At 44.6% G+C, this 17569-nt stretch overlaps 1 protein-coding gene across 1 annotated transcript; it reads left to right on the top strand.

Annotated features, from left to right (window-relative positions):
- Positions 1 to 2976: 2976 nt before the first annotated feature.
- Positions 2977 to 14761, top strand: Ido1 (indoleamine 2,3-dioxygenase 1). The gene is made up of 10 exons (XM_052162262.1): positions 2977 to 3075; positions 6215 to 6310; positions 6430 to 6549; positions 7962 to 8080; positions 10082 to 10096; positions 10703 to 10802; positions 11602 to 11719; positions 13194 to 13245; positions 13645 to 13793; positions 14247 to 14761. The coding sequence occupies exons 1-10, from the start codon at positions 2977 to 2979 to the stop codon at positions 14594 to 14596; spliced, it is 1218 nt and encodes a 405-aa protein (XP_052018222.1). The 3' UTR covers positions 14597 to 14761.
- Positions 14762 to 17569: the final 2808 nt, after the last annotated feature.

Genomic DNA, 17569 nt, shown 5'->3' with positions numbered 1-17569 from the left:
CTTCATGAACCAAACATTTGCAAGACAAATGTGAGAAGCAGAATTTAGATACTCAGCACATGTTGCCAAGGCTGGCCTCGAACTTACATCGGTCCTCCACTGTCCCAGCCTCCCCAGCTCTGGCACTAAGGCATGCACCACTGCAACCAGGGACCCTTTCTTGATGACACTTAAGAAGTTCATGGGATCGGTCTCATACCGAGATCATGTAATTTCTCTACTGACCACAGCTTGATTTGTGGGCAGAGCAAGGCATGTTTGTGGCCAGCAGCGGTGTCCTGTGACCCACAGCAGCGGGTCAGGGATCATGTTTGAACACCTGCTGCATCGGGGTCACAGACAACTCAAAATAAGTGCCGGGCTTTCCGGCTTTAAGGAAAGAACTAAGAAAAACACATGCGAAGATCCAAATTAACATTTTTTTCTTTTATTTTCTTCTGAAACAGTCTTACTGTGTAATCCAGGCTACCCTCAAATTCACCATCCTCCTGCCTCAGTCTCCCAACTGTTGGAATCACAGGCATGTCCTGCCATACTCCACTTGATTAATTTTTTTGAAGAGGAAAGATTGGAAGGAAAAATGATATTGTCTTGGTTTCTACCAGGATATATGTTGTTCATGTTGTCACAAAATCTTTAGAACTGCTAAAATCTAACACATCCCTAACTAATATCCCAACAAGTTATAAGTAAAATTTCACACCCTCTAAAGGTGGATGCTTTATCTCACACTGGTGTGGTTTCCCAGAGGCCCAGAGGTCCCGAGCTTGGTGGTAAAAGCCTGGGGGGGGTGCGGGGGGGACGACACCAGACATTCTGCCAAAAGTTACATTTGTTCCCAAACTCACTCCCCTCTTTGGTTAATGTTAACTGCCAACTGGACAGAGTCTAGAGTCACCTAGGAGCGAAGCCTCCAAGGATTATCTAGGTTAAGGTCAGTCTAGGAAGAGCACTGTAGTATAGGGGTCGCCTTGATTGTGTTGATTGATGCGGGAAGATCCATATTTGACTGTGTTCACTACTGTTGCGAGGGCAGGGCTCTGAGCTGTGTAAGATGGAGAAAGCTTTCTAGCTGATGATGAGGTCACAGGGGGAAGAGCTCAAGGGCAAGAAAGAGATGGTGTAGGACAGCATGCGGTTGAGTGTTCTCCAGAAGCCAGATACCAGCGGCACTCAGCAGGAAGACAGATCAAGACGAAGAATTGAGAATATAGTTTCAGAAACCAAGAGGATGGGGTGGGTAGACGTTTCAGGTGTATGAAAGGGGGCAGGTCCTGAGGATGTGACATAAACCAGAAGGAAGCATATAAAGCATGCATGTGTAGCATCATAGGTGTGGAGGGACGCACCTGGGTAAGCAGACTGCAAACAGACTTTACCAGCACAACTCCTGAGAGACTTACTTTATCCAAGTCAGAATTTTGTAGAACTTCTTTCCATGTTTTTTTTTTAAAAAAAAGCCACATTTTCTACTTGTTATTATAATGTTGGAATCTTTGCTTTCCGATAAAAATGATGGGACTCCATGTAAGGGTCTCTTACCTTATGTCATCCTTTGAGGATACAATAAGACCTTACGGCCCAAATCAATGTGGCTCCAAATCAATCAGCCTCCTGGGTCATTCAGTTTGCAAAAGCTTCATTCTTTGCTGGGTTACTTTTGGTTTTGACTTTCCCTGCCATTGTTTTTTTTATAAGGAGCACATATTCTTGGAAACCCAGCTGTTCAAAGAAAAGCCATCATATGCTAATGATGTCAGAGCTGTCCTAGAACGTTCCAGAGCCACGGTTCATTAATTTGTTTCAAGAACTGATGGCCTGTTCGATAAGTCCTACACATTGTCTTCTAATGTATTACGTGCTTTTTTTTTTTAACCCTTTCTGGACATCAAAAGGGACGATGTGGTTTCTGCTTTGGCTCAGTATTTCACAAGAACAAGTAATGACTCTACAGAGTGAGACATTATATTAAAAACAAACAAACAAACAAACAAATAAGTTTTAAAAACCACATGAAACAAACAACAACCACAAAATCCATTTCATCCAAGTGGATACAAACTTAGGAGTACTCTGTAAACTCTTGCCAGAGTCTCAACTTTGTACTGTGGGGAACATTTTTAGTTATTTGAGCCTTCTCTTTACTTGTGAACATACTAGAAAATCTCCAGGTGTACAGGGCTTCGGCCTCATCACGAGTCACCCCTGGCAGCCAGATCTAGTAGAGAAGGTGGACAACTCCAAGATATGACTTACTAATCATGTGACAAAGAACCTAGGGAAGAGAACTAGGAGGAAAGATGGGTCTGTATGCACCCATCTGTGTGTGGGTCTGTCCATCAAGTTTTGCCCCTCTGTGCAACTTCTGAAACCGACTCTCCTGTGTCTCCCAGGTTGTGTTTCAGGGCTGCTAAGACAAAACTCTGAGATCTAAAAGGACATAAGTTCCCTCATGTGAAAACCAATAATGGACAGCTATTGGCAGTTTGGACTATAGCTGTCATAATTGTCTTTATTTATTTCAAGCCCAAACTCTGAAAGTTTTCTAAAACAAAATGCATTCTCCTGGTCACCTGTCCTCATGGCTCTTGTCTTGTGTGTTGGGCACCTTTCAGCTTGAACACCTAATCCCCCTGCTGGGGGAACCACTGATGGGGTGACTGCATTCCCAGGGCCAAGTATGTCCTCAGTCACCACAATTGTCACGAGAAAGCCCAAGACATCATAGCCCACAGTTGATGTCCTTAAGGGATAAATCTGATAACACAAATGTTTAATTTCTTCATATGTTAGATAAGGATCCTTTGTAGTTTGATTGTTTATCACATTACAAATACATAAAATAGAAAATGAAACTGTCCCAGGTGGAAACCACTTCTCCCCGCTTACGCGTCAACTGTGATTGGCTAAACCATATTAAAAAATGCTTGAAAAGCTCCTTCAGTGGCCAAGGGGTAGTCAGTGAAGTAGACAGTAATGGCACGCAGTAAAGTATCTCCTACAGAAGGTTCTAGGAGGATCCTTGAAGACTACCACATAGATGAAGATGTGGGCTTTGCTCTGCCACATCCACTGGTAAGAGAAGTGAAAATCTGCTTTGTCCTGATTATTTATCTTGACAGCTGAATTTCTAAGTAAGGAGCTCTGTCTCAGGTTCTCCTAAACGAAGGCACAGTGTCAAACTCAGAGCCAAGGTACAACAAATAAGTGAGCCTGGTTGCTCTTCAGTGTTTCTTCTTCAAAATTCAGTCCTTGCTTTCTTAACATGGAAATGTGAAGTAGCTAAGGGAGGGTCACAGGAGAAGTCTTTTAGCTTTGTGAAGGAGTGGCCTCGTAGAGGGGAAGCCAGTTTGTTACACCAACCTTTGCAACTCAGTGTTCTGAAAATGCAACACTCAAATGTCCGGAGTCAGGGCAGTCTCCCTTTTCTTCTGAACGGTATCAAATGTATAGAGTCTGTGTTCCTCATTGATTTCAATATATGAGATGATATATTTGTTTCATATTAATAATGCTTGTGGTTTGCTAAGCATGATCTAAAGGAAGGTATGAACTACCTTGATTGTGCTTTTGCGCAAATTCTGGAATCCAAGCGTAGGGGGAAATGCTTATTTGAAAACACCTCCTGTCTCAACCAGGTACGGTGGGAACAACTATAGTTCTAGCACTCGGGAAGCAGAGGCAGGGGCATGTCCTCAAATTCGAGGCCAGACAGTCTTAAATAAAACAAAGCTGAGAACGTACTGAACAAACAAACAAAATGATGTCATTAAATTGGATTGTAAGAATGCCACGCATACCAGTTTATTGGGCACATCTTCATTATCAAAACTTACGGAAAATAGCAAAGAAGCGAAATAGTCCTTTAGAAGTTCCCCCCACCCCACCCGACCCCCACCCCCACCCCGTGCTCACCTAGTCTCACTAAAAACGGGAGCAAAGAGCTGCACGTTTTGAGTCCAGTGACTCTGGGACCCAGACAGAAAGAACCCGGAGCCAGGAAGGCATGGATCTAAGGGCAGTGAGCTAGAGACTGAGATAGGATATGGAAAACCAAGGCGGTTCCCAGAATCCCTGCAGAGTCTGGCCAGCCCTGAGCAGTCTGGAGTCGGCACCCCGCGGCGCTCAGGAGGCGCATCCTTCACAGCTCCCAGCCAATCCCGGAGCTTGCTGCCTGGGGCGGGACTACGGTCTAGCGTGCGGCCTCAGGCTCCCCCGCCCCTGGGCACCAAGCCTGGTGTCCTTGTTAGGAGTGTCCTGGCGCCAGCATCCTTGGGTGCCCTGGCGCCAGCATTCTTGGGTGCCCTGGCATGCCTGGTGTTGAGGTCTCCGTGTACCGGGTCACGAACGTGGGAAATGAGCACCTCATGGTTTAGCGCCACGTTTCTTCCTAATGCTGAAAGCCTTTAATAAAGTTCCTCATGTTGTGATGAACCCCGACCGTAAAATTATTTTCGTTGCTACATAACTGTAATTTTGCTACTAGTATGAATCGTAATGTAAATATCTGTGTTTTCCGATGGTTTTAGGTAATCCCTGCGAAAAGAATGCCTCAAAGGGGTCACGACCCACAGTTTGAGAAACACTGCTCTAACGGGAACCAGCTCTAGGGGTGGGGCATTAAAATAGTTCTGGATGTGGTTCGGAGTTCTGGGGTTCATTTGGAAACATTGCCTGTGTCTATGTAGGATTCATTTGTGTCATATCAGAGTAAATACAAGATTCAGGAGATACTGTTATTTGGATTTCTTTTTCATTTGAAGGTAGGGTCAAAGTTACCTATGGTAGAGGAAGTAGACCCCACTTCCTCTCCAATACAGCAGTCCCCCTCCCCCAATCAATGGCTTCGCTTCTTATACTTTCTCCCTCCTACAGCAGCTAGGTGCTACACCCATGGTCCTAGTATTGGGGTACATATATTCAAGCAACTTGTACCTTACTTAAAATCCCCAAAACACAGGCACAGCATGTTTCTTTCAGAGGAGCCTGAGACTCATCGAGTGTCCCCTTTAAGTGACGAGGTGATCATTTTCTAGTGGATATAGAAAACAGCTATATGTTAAAGCTGCTAAGATTTATGATAAGGATAAGTCTGTGTAAAATTGTGATGGGGAAAATGGCTATAAGTTAGAATAATGGCTCAGTCAGTGCAATGCATGCAAAAGACTATAAATCCAGTACCAAGAAGCCATGTTAGAAAAAGTCAAAGCCAGGATTAGGTGGTGTGCACTCAAAATCCCAGTGAATCCCTAGGACTTGCTGGCCAACCAGGCTAACCTCATGGGTGGGCTCCAGGCCAGTGAGAGTCCCAGTCTCAACAGTACGGTGAGGGACACACACACACACACCCACACACACACACACACACACACACACACACGCACACACACATACACTCACATACACCCACATACATATACACACATACACATATGCACACATGAACAAACAGCCACACACATGCACACATGTGCACACACCCACAAACACGCACACACCCACAAATAGGCACACACGTGTGCACCAGAATCTATCCTAGTTCTGCTGTCCTACCTCAAACTGCACAAGTTATAGCAACACCCCCTAACTGCTACTCAGTTAGGGTGGAAATGATATTAAGTATCCAGCCATATCCCAGGGCCTTTAAAAGATATCTTAGGAGCACAATACAGCCTTGATTCTGAAAGTTGGAAATGCTAGTTTGAACTACAAATAAATTATACGCAAAGTAAGCGCGGCATTTGGACTTTTAAAATATGTGACAGAAAGACCACTTCTTGGACCATAAGAAATATAGGCGTGGGACTAAGCGCAGGTCCTAATTTGCTGACAGCCTTAAAGCCATCTTGTCCCCCCCTCTCCTCCCCCCTCAAAGAAAATACCTGAGAAGAAAGAAAGTAACAGAAAAGAAGCGACTGGGTGTCAGAAGGCTTAATCAAGGGCCTCCCAGAGAGGAGCCTGATGAAAATGTTGTAAGATGTGAGCGGAAGTGCAGGAGGACATGAAGGAGCAGGAAGTGCAGGAGGACATGAAGGAGCAGGGGCTTCCGTCCAAGCATCTGTCAGGTGGCAAAGCCTGGGCTGGTACTACTAGACCCTGTTTGTTGGGGATGCAAATGGAGCTAGAGACAAGATAGACCATCCGCGGGGAAGCCTAAAGTGACCTCTGTGAGCAATTCAAACAAAATGGTCCTGTTGGCTCTTCTCGTCCCAAGGTAGAACTGCCTGATGCGTACGGCCCCTGGACCCTTGTGGCTAGAAATCTGCCCAAGCTGATTGAGAACGGGCAGCTCCGAGAAGAAGTTGAGAAGGTTTGAAAACCTGTACAATGGCCTTTCTGTGTGCTTTCTTCACATTTTAACCTCGGCTTTAAGACCTACAGCGTTCGTTACCGGGACTGATGTTGTCACGTCTCTCCTTCTCTTCTCAGCTTCCCACACTGCGCACCGACGGACTGAGAGGACACCGGTTACAGCGCCTGGCGCATTTGGCCCTGGGGTACATCACCATGGCGTATGTGTGGAACCGAGGGGATGACGATATTCGAAAGGTTTGGAGTCCTTCTGGTATTTCTCATACAGTGACTTTTTATTACCATGAGTGTGAATTCCAGCCTGCATTTCATGCAAAGTATTTGGGCTTGGGATGGAACTCGGTGGTGGGGTGCACGCCTGGCATGCGGAAGGTCCTAGGCTTGAACCCTTGACCCCCAAAAAGTTAAATACTAGAACTGTATTATTATCGTCATCGCTTGTGATGCTGGCGGTCGGTGCTTCTGGAGTGAGACACTAAGGCTGAACCTCAGGCCTCGTGCATGCGTGTTAGGCTCCACTAGACTCCATTTTAAAAATCTGCATCAGGAGGAAAATAAAGCAGTTCCTCACTGGATTTTCATAATTACATTGTAAATGTCTTTCACACCCTAGACGAGCAATTAATAATAATGCAGACTCACATCCTGCTTTTTTAAATTTCATAATCCTGTAAATGTTTTATAGTCTCCATACACATTTAGGTGATTCAGACTCACATGAAATCCACAAAGACTACAAATCCGTGTTTCAAGTCACAGAGGAATTGCATTGGCTTCTCAGTGCCTTTAACCACTTAGTGGCAAACGTGACTGATGCTTTCTTCAGATATTTTTATTGCCACTTGCAGTTTAAAGACAGTGGCACACATGCAATCCACCCATGAAATCCGTCAGCTCCTGGGGTACGGAGAGGAATAAAATGATCTGTGTAACCATGGGAGTACCTTGCACTTGGTTACACTCTTCTAATAGCATCTGATTCTGCTTGTGAGTAACTGCTCTTTGTGTATTGAGACAGAGTATCGGTATTAGCACAGGATCCAGACAGGATCCAGAACTCACCCTATATCCTGGGCTGGCTTTGAACTCTTAATTCTTTTATCATCCTTCCAAGTCATAGGTTAACAGGTCTGCATGGCACCAATGCCAAATTTTGTGAAGTTTACTGAAAACAGAATAAACATACAACACACACACACACACACACACACATGAGTGCAGGAGTGTTTCCTTCTGTGGACTCTGGGACATTTCTCACACGAGTCACATCCCGTGTTCTTAACAAAACCTCCAAGTCCAGAGACAACCGAGTTTTCCTTTCTTACTGCCACTAGCTAACATGGTGTCTTGTGAGACAAGTGGCTGAAGGACAGAGTTAAGATAACAGGGTGGTTTGAAAATAAAACCTGTTGGCTCCTTATCTTACTTTATTTCCTGTTTGTAGCTGAACTGTTCCCTAAGCAATCAACATCCCAGACAGGAGCGTTGAAACATCACCGGGATTAAGTTATGAAATAAGGGAGAGAAAAGTTGCACATGTGGGCTTCCAAGTGCTGTCTATGCTCCAGAACAAGTTTCAGCAGTGAGATGAGAAGGAAATAAAAGTTGTTTCAGTGGAAAAAAAAAATGACCCAGTGTGTTTCAATCAGGTGCTGCCCCGAAATATTGCTGTTCCCTACTGCGAACTCTCAGAGAAGCTGGGCCTGCCTCCCATTCTGTCTTACGCAGACTGCGTCCTGGCAAACTGGAAGAAAAAGGACCCCAGTGGGTATGTAACCCTGAGCAGCAAGCGGATGCTGTCAGCTCAGGATATTAATTCCTTAACTTTAGGCGGCACCGCTTCTGGTGTCGGTTATGGCTTGTGTATGTGTTGGCTATAGATCATTGTGTCTATAACTCATGAGCATGAGAGAAGCACCTGGATGTATGTGGGGAAATCCAGAGAGCCTGTGTGTTCACTCTGGCGTGTGCAGGCTTCGTGAGGCCACCACCCGAAACCAGCGACAGAAGTATGTCCGTCACCCCGGAAAATGTTCTTGTTTCTTTTCATCCCATCCCTTCCTCTGCATCCAGGAAATACACCCTCAACTGTTTACACTGGTTTAGGGCCTAGCAAGATGGTCAGCAGGCCAAGGGACTTACAGCACAATGCTGCCAACCAACGTTTAACCCCTGGGATGCAAGTAAAGGAAGTCAAGAATTGACTCCACAAAATTTTCCCCTGACCTCTACGCGTGCCCTCTGACCAGGAAACATGTGTCCCCCCACATCACACCCACAGATAATAATAATAATAATAATATATTGTGCTTTTTTAATTTAGTTGGTTTGTATTAAAATGTTAGTTGGGATATGAAGAGGGTTTTTTATTATTATTTACTTTGTTTGTGTTTTTGTTTCATTTGTCTGGCTTCTGACAATGTCTTGCCACGTACCCCAAAGTGCCCTAAAGCTTGTCGTCCCCTGCAACAGTCTCCTACGCTCTAGGATGCTGAGCGTGTGCCACAACACCTGCTGAATTGGATTTCAGATCAATAAAACCATTATCGTAGCTACGGTTTCTCTTGCTGTGACAGAGCAGCCTGACTGAGTGCAGCGTGGGTAGGAAAGGGTTTGATTTCACCTTGGTGGTAAGTTCAATATCCAGGAAAGGCAGAACAGTAAGTCATGGAGGGGGCGTAGAGACGGGAACCGGAGCAGAAGGCACAGAGGAACCCGCCTTGCATGCTTGCTCTCTGGGCTCTCTACGGCTTAGTCAGACAACTGAGTGTGCCAACTGCCATGTGGCCACCACCTACACTGAGCTGGGCCCTCCCCCCTCAATCATCAGTTGAGAAAGGCTTGCCCACAGGCCAGTCTGAGAGTGGCATCTTCTCCAATGATGTCTCCTCTTCTGAAACAACTGGAGCGCGTGTCTAGTAAACACAAACCCTAGCCAGCACAGGCATCGAGTGTGAGCTTCTTAACGTGTGGTTTCCTTTTGTTAATGTATTTTTGAGAATCCCCAAACTTAATTTCTAGAGAGCTAGTTACTTACATTCAAGAGGGCATGCGTCCTCAGTGGGAGAAGCAGAAGAGTGTGAGCTTTCGGGGCAGCCTCCTCAGGAGTCAGCTAGTAATGGGACCTACAAGAAGAAGAGGCTAACAGCTCCAATAGTTATCAGCTTGTGCCTGTGAGATAGGCTAATGGCAGCCCCTGAGGCTATCAGCTTGTACCTGTGAGATGCAGTCTGCATATAGACGTGTCTTGCTGTAGAATGAGCCTTCGTAGTAACGAATGATTCTGAATGTGTGCTTTTTGATCACTTGATGTCTAAGCCAGTGGCTCTCAACCTGTGGGTGATGACACCTTTGGGGGGGTCACATATCAGATATCCTGAATATCTGACATTTACATAATGATTTGATAACAATAGCAGAATTGTAGTTATGAAGTAGTAACAAAAATGTTTATACAGTTGGCGGGATCACAGTAACATGAGGAACTGTATTAAAGGGTCTAAGCATTAGGAAGGTTGAAACCCATTGGTAAGCAATCTTGAGAAATATAAAACCCATGGTTTTCCTTCATTGAAACCCATGTCTCAGTATTGATGGATTATAGTTATAGTATATGAGCCAATATTCAAATTCACCTGATTTGATAAGTGTTTTCTCTCTCTCTCTCTCTCTCTCTCTCTCTCTCTCTCTCTCTCTCTCTCTCTCTCTCTCTCTCTCTCTCTCTTTCTCTCCCTCAATTGGTACATTGCTTTGTGGCTTTTCTCTTAAGGCCCATGACATACGAGTAAGTATTTGGATATTCTTTTATCCTAAAAATTATTGGCCACCCGAGTGAATGTAGGTTTATGGGATATTCCAAATGATTGGATTTAGGAAGAAAGCAGTTGAAATAATTATTTAAAAGACCAATAGTCCAGTTTTCAACTGTATCTATAAATAGGACTGTGTCTATACTGTAGCTGTAGATTCTTACAACCCTGCTATTTGCAGCTTATTTGAAGTTATTATGAACATATATGAAGAGTAGATACCTCTATGCTTGTGTGACCGAGTGACCTGTGTGACTAGACGTAGTTAACGATGTCACCCAACAGCCTTATGTATGCTCTTTTAACCCAACTCTTACCATATTTGATCTCTTTATTAAAAGTTGGGGAACTGGGGCTGGAGAAATGTCTCTACTATATATTTGAGAACAATGCATTCAATAGACTTGATTCTCAGTGTTCTCAAATATATAGTAGAGACAGTAGGACAGATATAAACCACTCTGGTACAGTTAGTTTTGGAATTTAAAAAGTACAAATAAAGACACTGGGAAAGTATGTTTCCCCACAAGTACACTGCTCCTGTTCCTGTATTGTTTGCCAACTGTGACTGCTTTCCTTAGGAACATGGACATTTTGTTCTCGTTTCCTGGTGGGGACTGCGATAAAGGCTTCTTCCTTGTCTCTCTATTGGTGGAAATCGCCGCTTCTCCCGCAATCAAAGTATGTCTGTTCTCTCTTAGCTATTTTTTCTCTCCCATTCATGTAAGGAGAGCAAACATGTAGCAAATAAATTACAATAGCAAGGTCCACTTTCCCCTGATTGAGGGTAGCATCAGGTGGCAAAACAATACAGCTTTTACTAAAAAAAAAAAAAGGTTGTGTTTTTTTGTTTTTGTTTTGCATATCACACTGAAATATAAAATCTAGGGGTGAAGTATTTAGGATCAAATTTGAAATTTCAGTAAGAAATAAAACTCTTCAAATGGATTTGTCCTTAACTCATAGGGATATAAATCCAATTGTTCTGACTGGAAGGACAAAGGCAGAGAGGGCTGGGGGATGGATCAAGTGCTTGTTGTGCAATCATGAGACCTGAGTCTACTCTCCTGGTCAAAAAGCTGAGCAGGTGAACATGCACTTGCAAGGCCAGGAGCTGCTCCCTGGGGCTCTGGAAGTGCTCCCTGGGGCTCGGGAGGTGCTCCCTGGGATTCTCTGGCCAGCCAGCTAGCCTAATCAGTGAGCTCCTGGCCAGTGAGAGGTTCTGTCTCATAGATCAAAGGTTTAATGATTCTGGATGTTAAACTCTGGCTCCATATGAACACACGCTCATATGTGTGCACCCACTGGTGTATGCAAATTCACATGCATCTTGTACATGCAATAGAAATGGAAACATAAACTTGATTTGCTGAGTAAGCTACGATTTATTTTGTGCCTATGCTTAATGCTTGCTAGATTCATTCTCTCTCTCTCTCTCTCTCTCTCTCTCTCTCTCTCATTTTTAAACTTTATTTTTAAGGCAATCCCCACTGTGTCCAGTGCAGTAGAGCATCAAGACCTGAAAACCCTAGAAAAGGCACTGTGTGGTATAGCTGCCAGTCTGGAGAAAGCCAAGGAAATTTTTAAGAGGATGCGTGGTGAGTATTGTTGGCCGGGCACGTTCTGGGCTCACAGCCGTAGGTGCCTGGTGTCTGATGCAGAGGTGTGGAGAAACAGGAAGTGCAAGGTGCCCGCTGCTGAGTCTGCACACCTCACTGCACCCCTGTGCTTCTATGTATGGTCCATCTAATTATTTCCATCTGCAGAAAAGAAAACCTAAAGTGAATAAAAGATGACTTGAGGTTTTACCACTGGTAATAAAAAAGGAACCCAGAATTCCAAACTGGGTCTTGACACTAAAACCCATGAGGAAACCCGTGGAATGCAAAGGCAATTTCAAGTGTTGAAAAACCTAGATTCTGGTCTGATTTAACTCTGATTCTTCACAAATCCATTCTGGGTGTAAGAGAGAGATGAAAATCTCTCTTTTAAAACAGGCGTAGAACCTCTACCAAACCCAGGAAGTGCGGAAGAGTAATTTGGGAAGGAAATCTGCCTTCCTGCCTCAATTTAACAAGTGGGATTTTGTTTGTGAGTTTGAACTTGCTGCTGGTCGCCTATTGTGGGTGGAAACTCTTCTAACTGAAGGTGAGTGAGCTTTAGGAAGACCCATGAGTGGATCCCGTGAGACTTCTGTGTGGTGCGTGCATGCGAGCGTGCCCGTGAGTGTTTATCCGTGCTGCTGTGGGTGATGGAGCCCAGAGCTCAGAGAAGCTAAGAAAGGACACTACCGCTGAGGTACATGTCTAGCTCTGGTTTGTTTTTGCAAGCATTGCGTGTGCTGTGCATAAGCACAGAGATACTGTTCGGTGCTGACAGTTGCATTTAGATGACAGTACTGTATAGGTGATTTAACTTGGTCCCTTAGCAGACCCAATATGGAGGTACAGGAGACAGATGAGAATCATGATGCCCATAGAGACTTTGTGGGTCTGCCTGATGCCTTTATTAGAGTCTGTACTGAAATCCAGACAGTTGTTTGCAGTACCCCTGATGCTGCTTAGTACAGACTTCCATCTTGCAGCCAGTTCTGATGTGGACCCATGTACCTGTCGAGGGAGACCGGGCCAGGGAGCAGCGGAGGAGCAGCTGGAAGTGCTGAGAAGCCTGATCCAATGCTCCAACACAGCGGTTTTAGATAAGCGGAGACAGCCCATGATTTTAAAGCCTTATTATAGAAAAGTAGGGGGAAAAGAAAAGAGATTAAAAAGAAAGAGAAAAAAGAGATAGAGGTGAAAGGCGTCTATGGAATGGGGAGAGAGGAAGAGCAGGGGAACAAGAGAGTAAGAGAAGAAAAGAGGACAAGAGAGCGTGGGCAAGAGAATGAAGAGGGGCCATGCATCCCCATTTATAGTGGGCCGCTACCTGGTTGTTGCTAGGCAACTGTGGGCGGGGCAAACCTGTAACCAGGGGACTGGGGGGGGTGGAGTCCAGCCAGAATACAAGGGGCCTGGGGCGTGGTCCTACGTGCCTGATGGCTGCAGGGTTATTTCCAACACCATCTTTTCACAGACTTTGTGGATCCAGACACGTTTTTCCATGTTCTCCGCATATATTTGTCTGGGTATGTATTCTGAGGCTTGAGTTTATTTTCTCAACTCACAGAGCAGACCAGATCCCAGTTGCTGGCCTCTGGCATTCTTTGTGTTGAAATAAAAATGCATATTTCTCATATCCACATTGTAGAGAAAACACAGGTTTGTTCCCCCCTCCCCCACTCTGGTGACTACTGAGGGAGGCCCTGGAAAGGGAGTGGGAAAAATGACTCAGAGCTAAAGAGAGAATGGTCTGAACTAGGGTGGAGTAAGGTTCCCCTCAGAAAGAATGTCAAAATTCCATCAGAACTATGTTGTTATTTTTATACATGAACTTGAGTGACAGGATGGGGGAGGGGAAGAGCCACTTCTTAAAATTTTCTACCTGGCAACTAATCCAAATGATTTTTCTTTCCTTTTTGATCTAGCTGGAAAGGCAACCCCAAGTTGCCAGAAGGTCTACTGTATGAGGGGGTCTGGGACACCCCAAAAAAGTTTTCAGGGGGCAGTGCAGGCCAGAGCAGCATCTTCCAGAGCCTTGACGTCCTTCTGGGAATAAAGCATGACACTAGTGACGGTAGGTGGGAATGGCGACGTGCATTTTCTTTTCAACTAACAGGACTGTATCTTAGTGCAGGTTAAAGATCCTCCCAGCAGGAGAAGTGTTGCAAACTCAAAGCTGCCATGTGCTATGTCCTGAAATCCTGTCCAGTAAAATCAAGTAAAGAAGAAGAGAGGGAGTCATGGAGGGGTGGGGATAGGGGAGAAGAGGAAGGCTGAAAGAGCAAACACAGTAAAATATGGGATTAGGAAACTGCTACTTATTCTGTCTTCGGGGCTAATAGGAGTCTGAAGGACTAGCCATTGCTAGGGGCAAGCTGTTGAGCATGGTCTTTGCTTCAAAGCATCCCATGACGGCTATGATCACCCAGCCTTCCAGACCTTGCCCCCTTTCTCTCCCAGCCGAGGAAGGCCTTTCTCCGCCCCCGCCCCCCCCCCCAATCCCTTACCTGTCTTTGTTTGGCTGTAGGGTCTGCTGCAGAATTCCTCCAGGAAATGAGAGCGTACATGCCTCCAGCCCACAGGAACTTCCTGTTCTCCTTAGAGTCAGCTCCCCCGGTCCGTGAGTTTGTCATTTCAAGACGCAATGAAAACTTGAAGAAAGCTTATAACGAGTGTGTGAATGGTCTGGTCTCCGTGAGAAAGTTCCACCTCGCAATAGTAGATACTTATATTGTGAAACCCTCGAAGCAGAAGCCCGCAGATGGCCACAAGTCGCAAGAGCCCTCAAACGTGGAAAACAGAGGGACTGGGGGTACTGATGTTATGAATTTCCTCAAGAGTGTGAAAGATACAACCGAGAAAGCCCTTCTGAGTTAGCCTTAGTGTAGCAAGCTCCACTTCTACCAGGGCCCAGAAACACACCTTCATTCTGTCATAGCTCATTAAATCAGATCCACCAAGTAAGACTATAGAATAATTGGCCAGTAATAGACTGGATAGATTTCAAAATCATCTGTGCATTCCCTGTAGGAAAATAATCAAAGTGAACTATTTAATGATATTTTAAAAATTATATAAGAAATAATATAAACTATATTTATGATTGAAATATAACAATGAAACCCAGTAAATAAAAGTTATTGTGCAGTTGAACAACTCTTGTGTCCTTTGTAGCAATAATCAAAGATTCCTCCAAATGAAATCTACTTACCTGCGCTGAGTCCTGTACTTTGAAAATGTTCATACTATGCTTTTCCATCCTGACTATCTCGTTAATCTGTATTATCATCACACAGACGCTTTGGGCACCACACCATTGTTTACCAGTCTTAGCAAATATCTCAGGAATGAATATATAAAGGAACAAATGAGTTGTGAACACAACAATCATGGCTAAGAAGGAAGAAGAACTCACCTTTGTGGTGGTTTGAATGAGGAATGTCCCCCATAGCTTCACATATCTGGATACTTGCTTCCTGGTTGGTGGCACCATTTGGGGTGGTTGTGGGCTTGAGGAGGTGCAGCCTTGCTGTCTGTAGTGGACTTCGATCGTGTATAGCCTTGTCTCACTTGCAGTTGACCGTCTCTGCTGCCACGTGGTTAGATACATGACCAGCCAGCTTCTTGCTTCTGCTGACTACTCCGCTGCCTTCCCAACTATTACAGACATCCTCTCTGGCAGCACAAGTCAAAATAAACTATTTTTTGTTAAGTTGCTTCAGGTAATGGTATTTCATCACAGAAACAGAAAAGTGATAATCTCTGTAATGAGATTTCTCCTGAGAGCCTGGGATATTGGCATTCACACTCTAACATGAATTAATTTAATAATGGGATCCTTTAGCAGTAAGTTAAGAGGAATTGAAGCGGAGTATAGTGGCTTGTACCTGCAATCCCAGCATTCAGGTGGCTGACACCAGAGGGTCATAGAAATTCAGGGGAAGACTGCATCGTATCACATACCAAGTTCCAGGCCAGCCTGTATCTAAAAACACATTAATTAATTAATTAATTAATTAATTAATTAATTAACTAATTAATTAAAAGGTCTTTTGAGCCAGATGTAGCAGCACACTCTTGAAATTCCAGCATGTAAGAGACCCTAGAAGTTCAAGGCTAGATGAGCTACCCAAAGAGAAAGAAAAAGAAAAAGAAAAAGGTTACACACAATGGCACACAGCTAGCATTCCAACACCAAACTCTGAAGCTCCGTGGCCTGTATCCATCTTTCTTTTATAAAGAAAGTTGTTATCGTGTTAATATACTTAACCTATATCATCTGTTTTGTATGTCTAAACTCATCAGCAATGATTTCCCTTCCAACACATAGCAGATTCAAACACACAGCAGATCTTTAAGTTGTATTTATTAAAATGGACAGGTTCGGTTTGTATTATTAGAAGTTTTAACCAATAGAAAGCCGGCATCTGGTCAAGAGTGAGTGTGTGCGGAATTACTATTATGGTTTCCAGCACAGTGGCTTCAACGTCAGAAGCCCTTTTGAATTTCCATTTTTTTCTTTTATTGAATATTTCCTTTATTTACATTTCAAATGTTCTCCCCTTTCCAGGTCTCCACTCTGGATCCCCCCGCCATTCCATCCTCTCTCCCCCTGCTTCCATGAGGGTGCTCCCCTACCCACCCACCCACTCCTGCAGTACCACCCTGGCATTCCCCTACATTGGGGCATCAAACACCCTCAGGCCCAAGGGCCTCTCCTCCCACTGATGTCCAATAAGGCCATCCTCTGCCACATATGTGGCTGGAGCCATGGGTCCCTCCATATGTGCTCTTTGGTTGGTGTTCCAGTCCCCGGGAGCTCTGGGAGGTCTGTCCTGTTGATGATGTTATTCCCCTCCATGGGGCTGCAAACCCCCTCAGCTCCTTCAGTCCCTTCTCCAACTCCTCCATCGGGAACTCCGTGCTCAGTCCAATGGTTGGCTACGAGCATCTGCCTCTGTATTTGTAAAAGCATGAAGTATTTTTGCTGGACATCCATTAGTCTTCCAGCTCCTCTGTTCAGGCAGAAGAAGAACCAAGTCTCTAGTTTAGTTTGACTTTACATAGTAGACAGTGCAATTTAGGAGTGAATCCTTCAAACATTTTCATTTATCCAAAACAAAGGGGGTAACTTTTACCAGCAAAATGTCTTCGTTATCTGAGTAAACTATTTGGATAAAAGCTGAAGGAATCAATCTCAAAATATAAATAGTAAGTAATTTAGACCTAAGTGGCTCTCCAGTGTTAGAAGGAATGCTTGCAAGCGTTGGTTAATGGTGGCCCCAAAATAACCCAGGGAGATAGATCTGAAGTGTACAAGAACCCAAGTACAGGAAGACATGGGGGATATTACAGATGGATTTGAGGGAGAATCAAGGCAGGTATTAGGTGGCTACTGTAGTATAATTAATGCTCCAGCAATAAATGGCAGTGTCCCGAAGAGTGGCAGTGGATTGGAAACAGCATTATCGAGGCAGAAGGGTTAGGAAGACTGATACGCTCTTGCTCAGGTGAAGAGGTGGCCTTCCGGTCAGCTCCAGGTAGTCAGTAGGCACTGGACATGCAGGCTCTCATAGTTTACCTGACGTTCCTTTGTCTTTACATTTTTATACTTCGGAGCAAGAGAACTTAGGGTCATAACCAAGCCCCATCAATCACATCCAAGTTTCTGGGAGACACCTATCCACCAAGATCTGAAAGAGGTGACCGTTCTGTTCTTGATATGAAGTGGGAAGTAATCACTTTAATTCCAACCTGTCACTAAGCAGTGAGCCTTTTGAGACAGGCCTTCAGCTAGTGGCTGTGGGTCTTGGGTGTTGCCGCTGCCTTACTTAGAAGATATCTAGAAAA

Source organism: Apodemus sylvaticus, chromosome 18 (genome assembly GCF_947179515.1).
Source record: "Apodemus sylvaticus chromosome 18, mApoSyl1.1, whole genome shotgun sequence".
Classification (NCBI taxonomy): domain Eukaryota; kingdom Metazoa; phylum Chordata; class Mammalia; order Rodentia; family Muridae; genus Apodemus; species Apodemus sylvaticus.
This window is presented reverse-complemented; position numbering and strand designations above follow the sequence as displayed.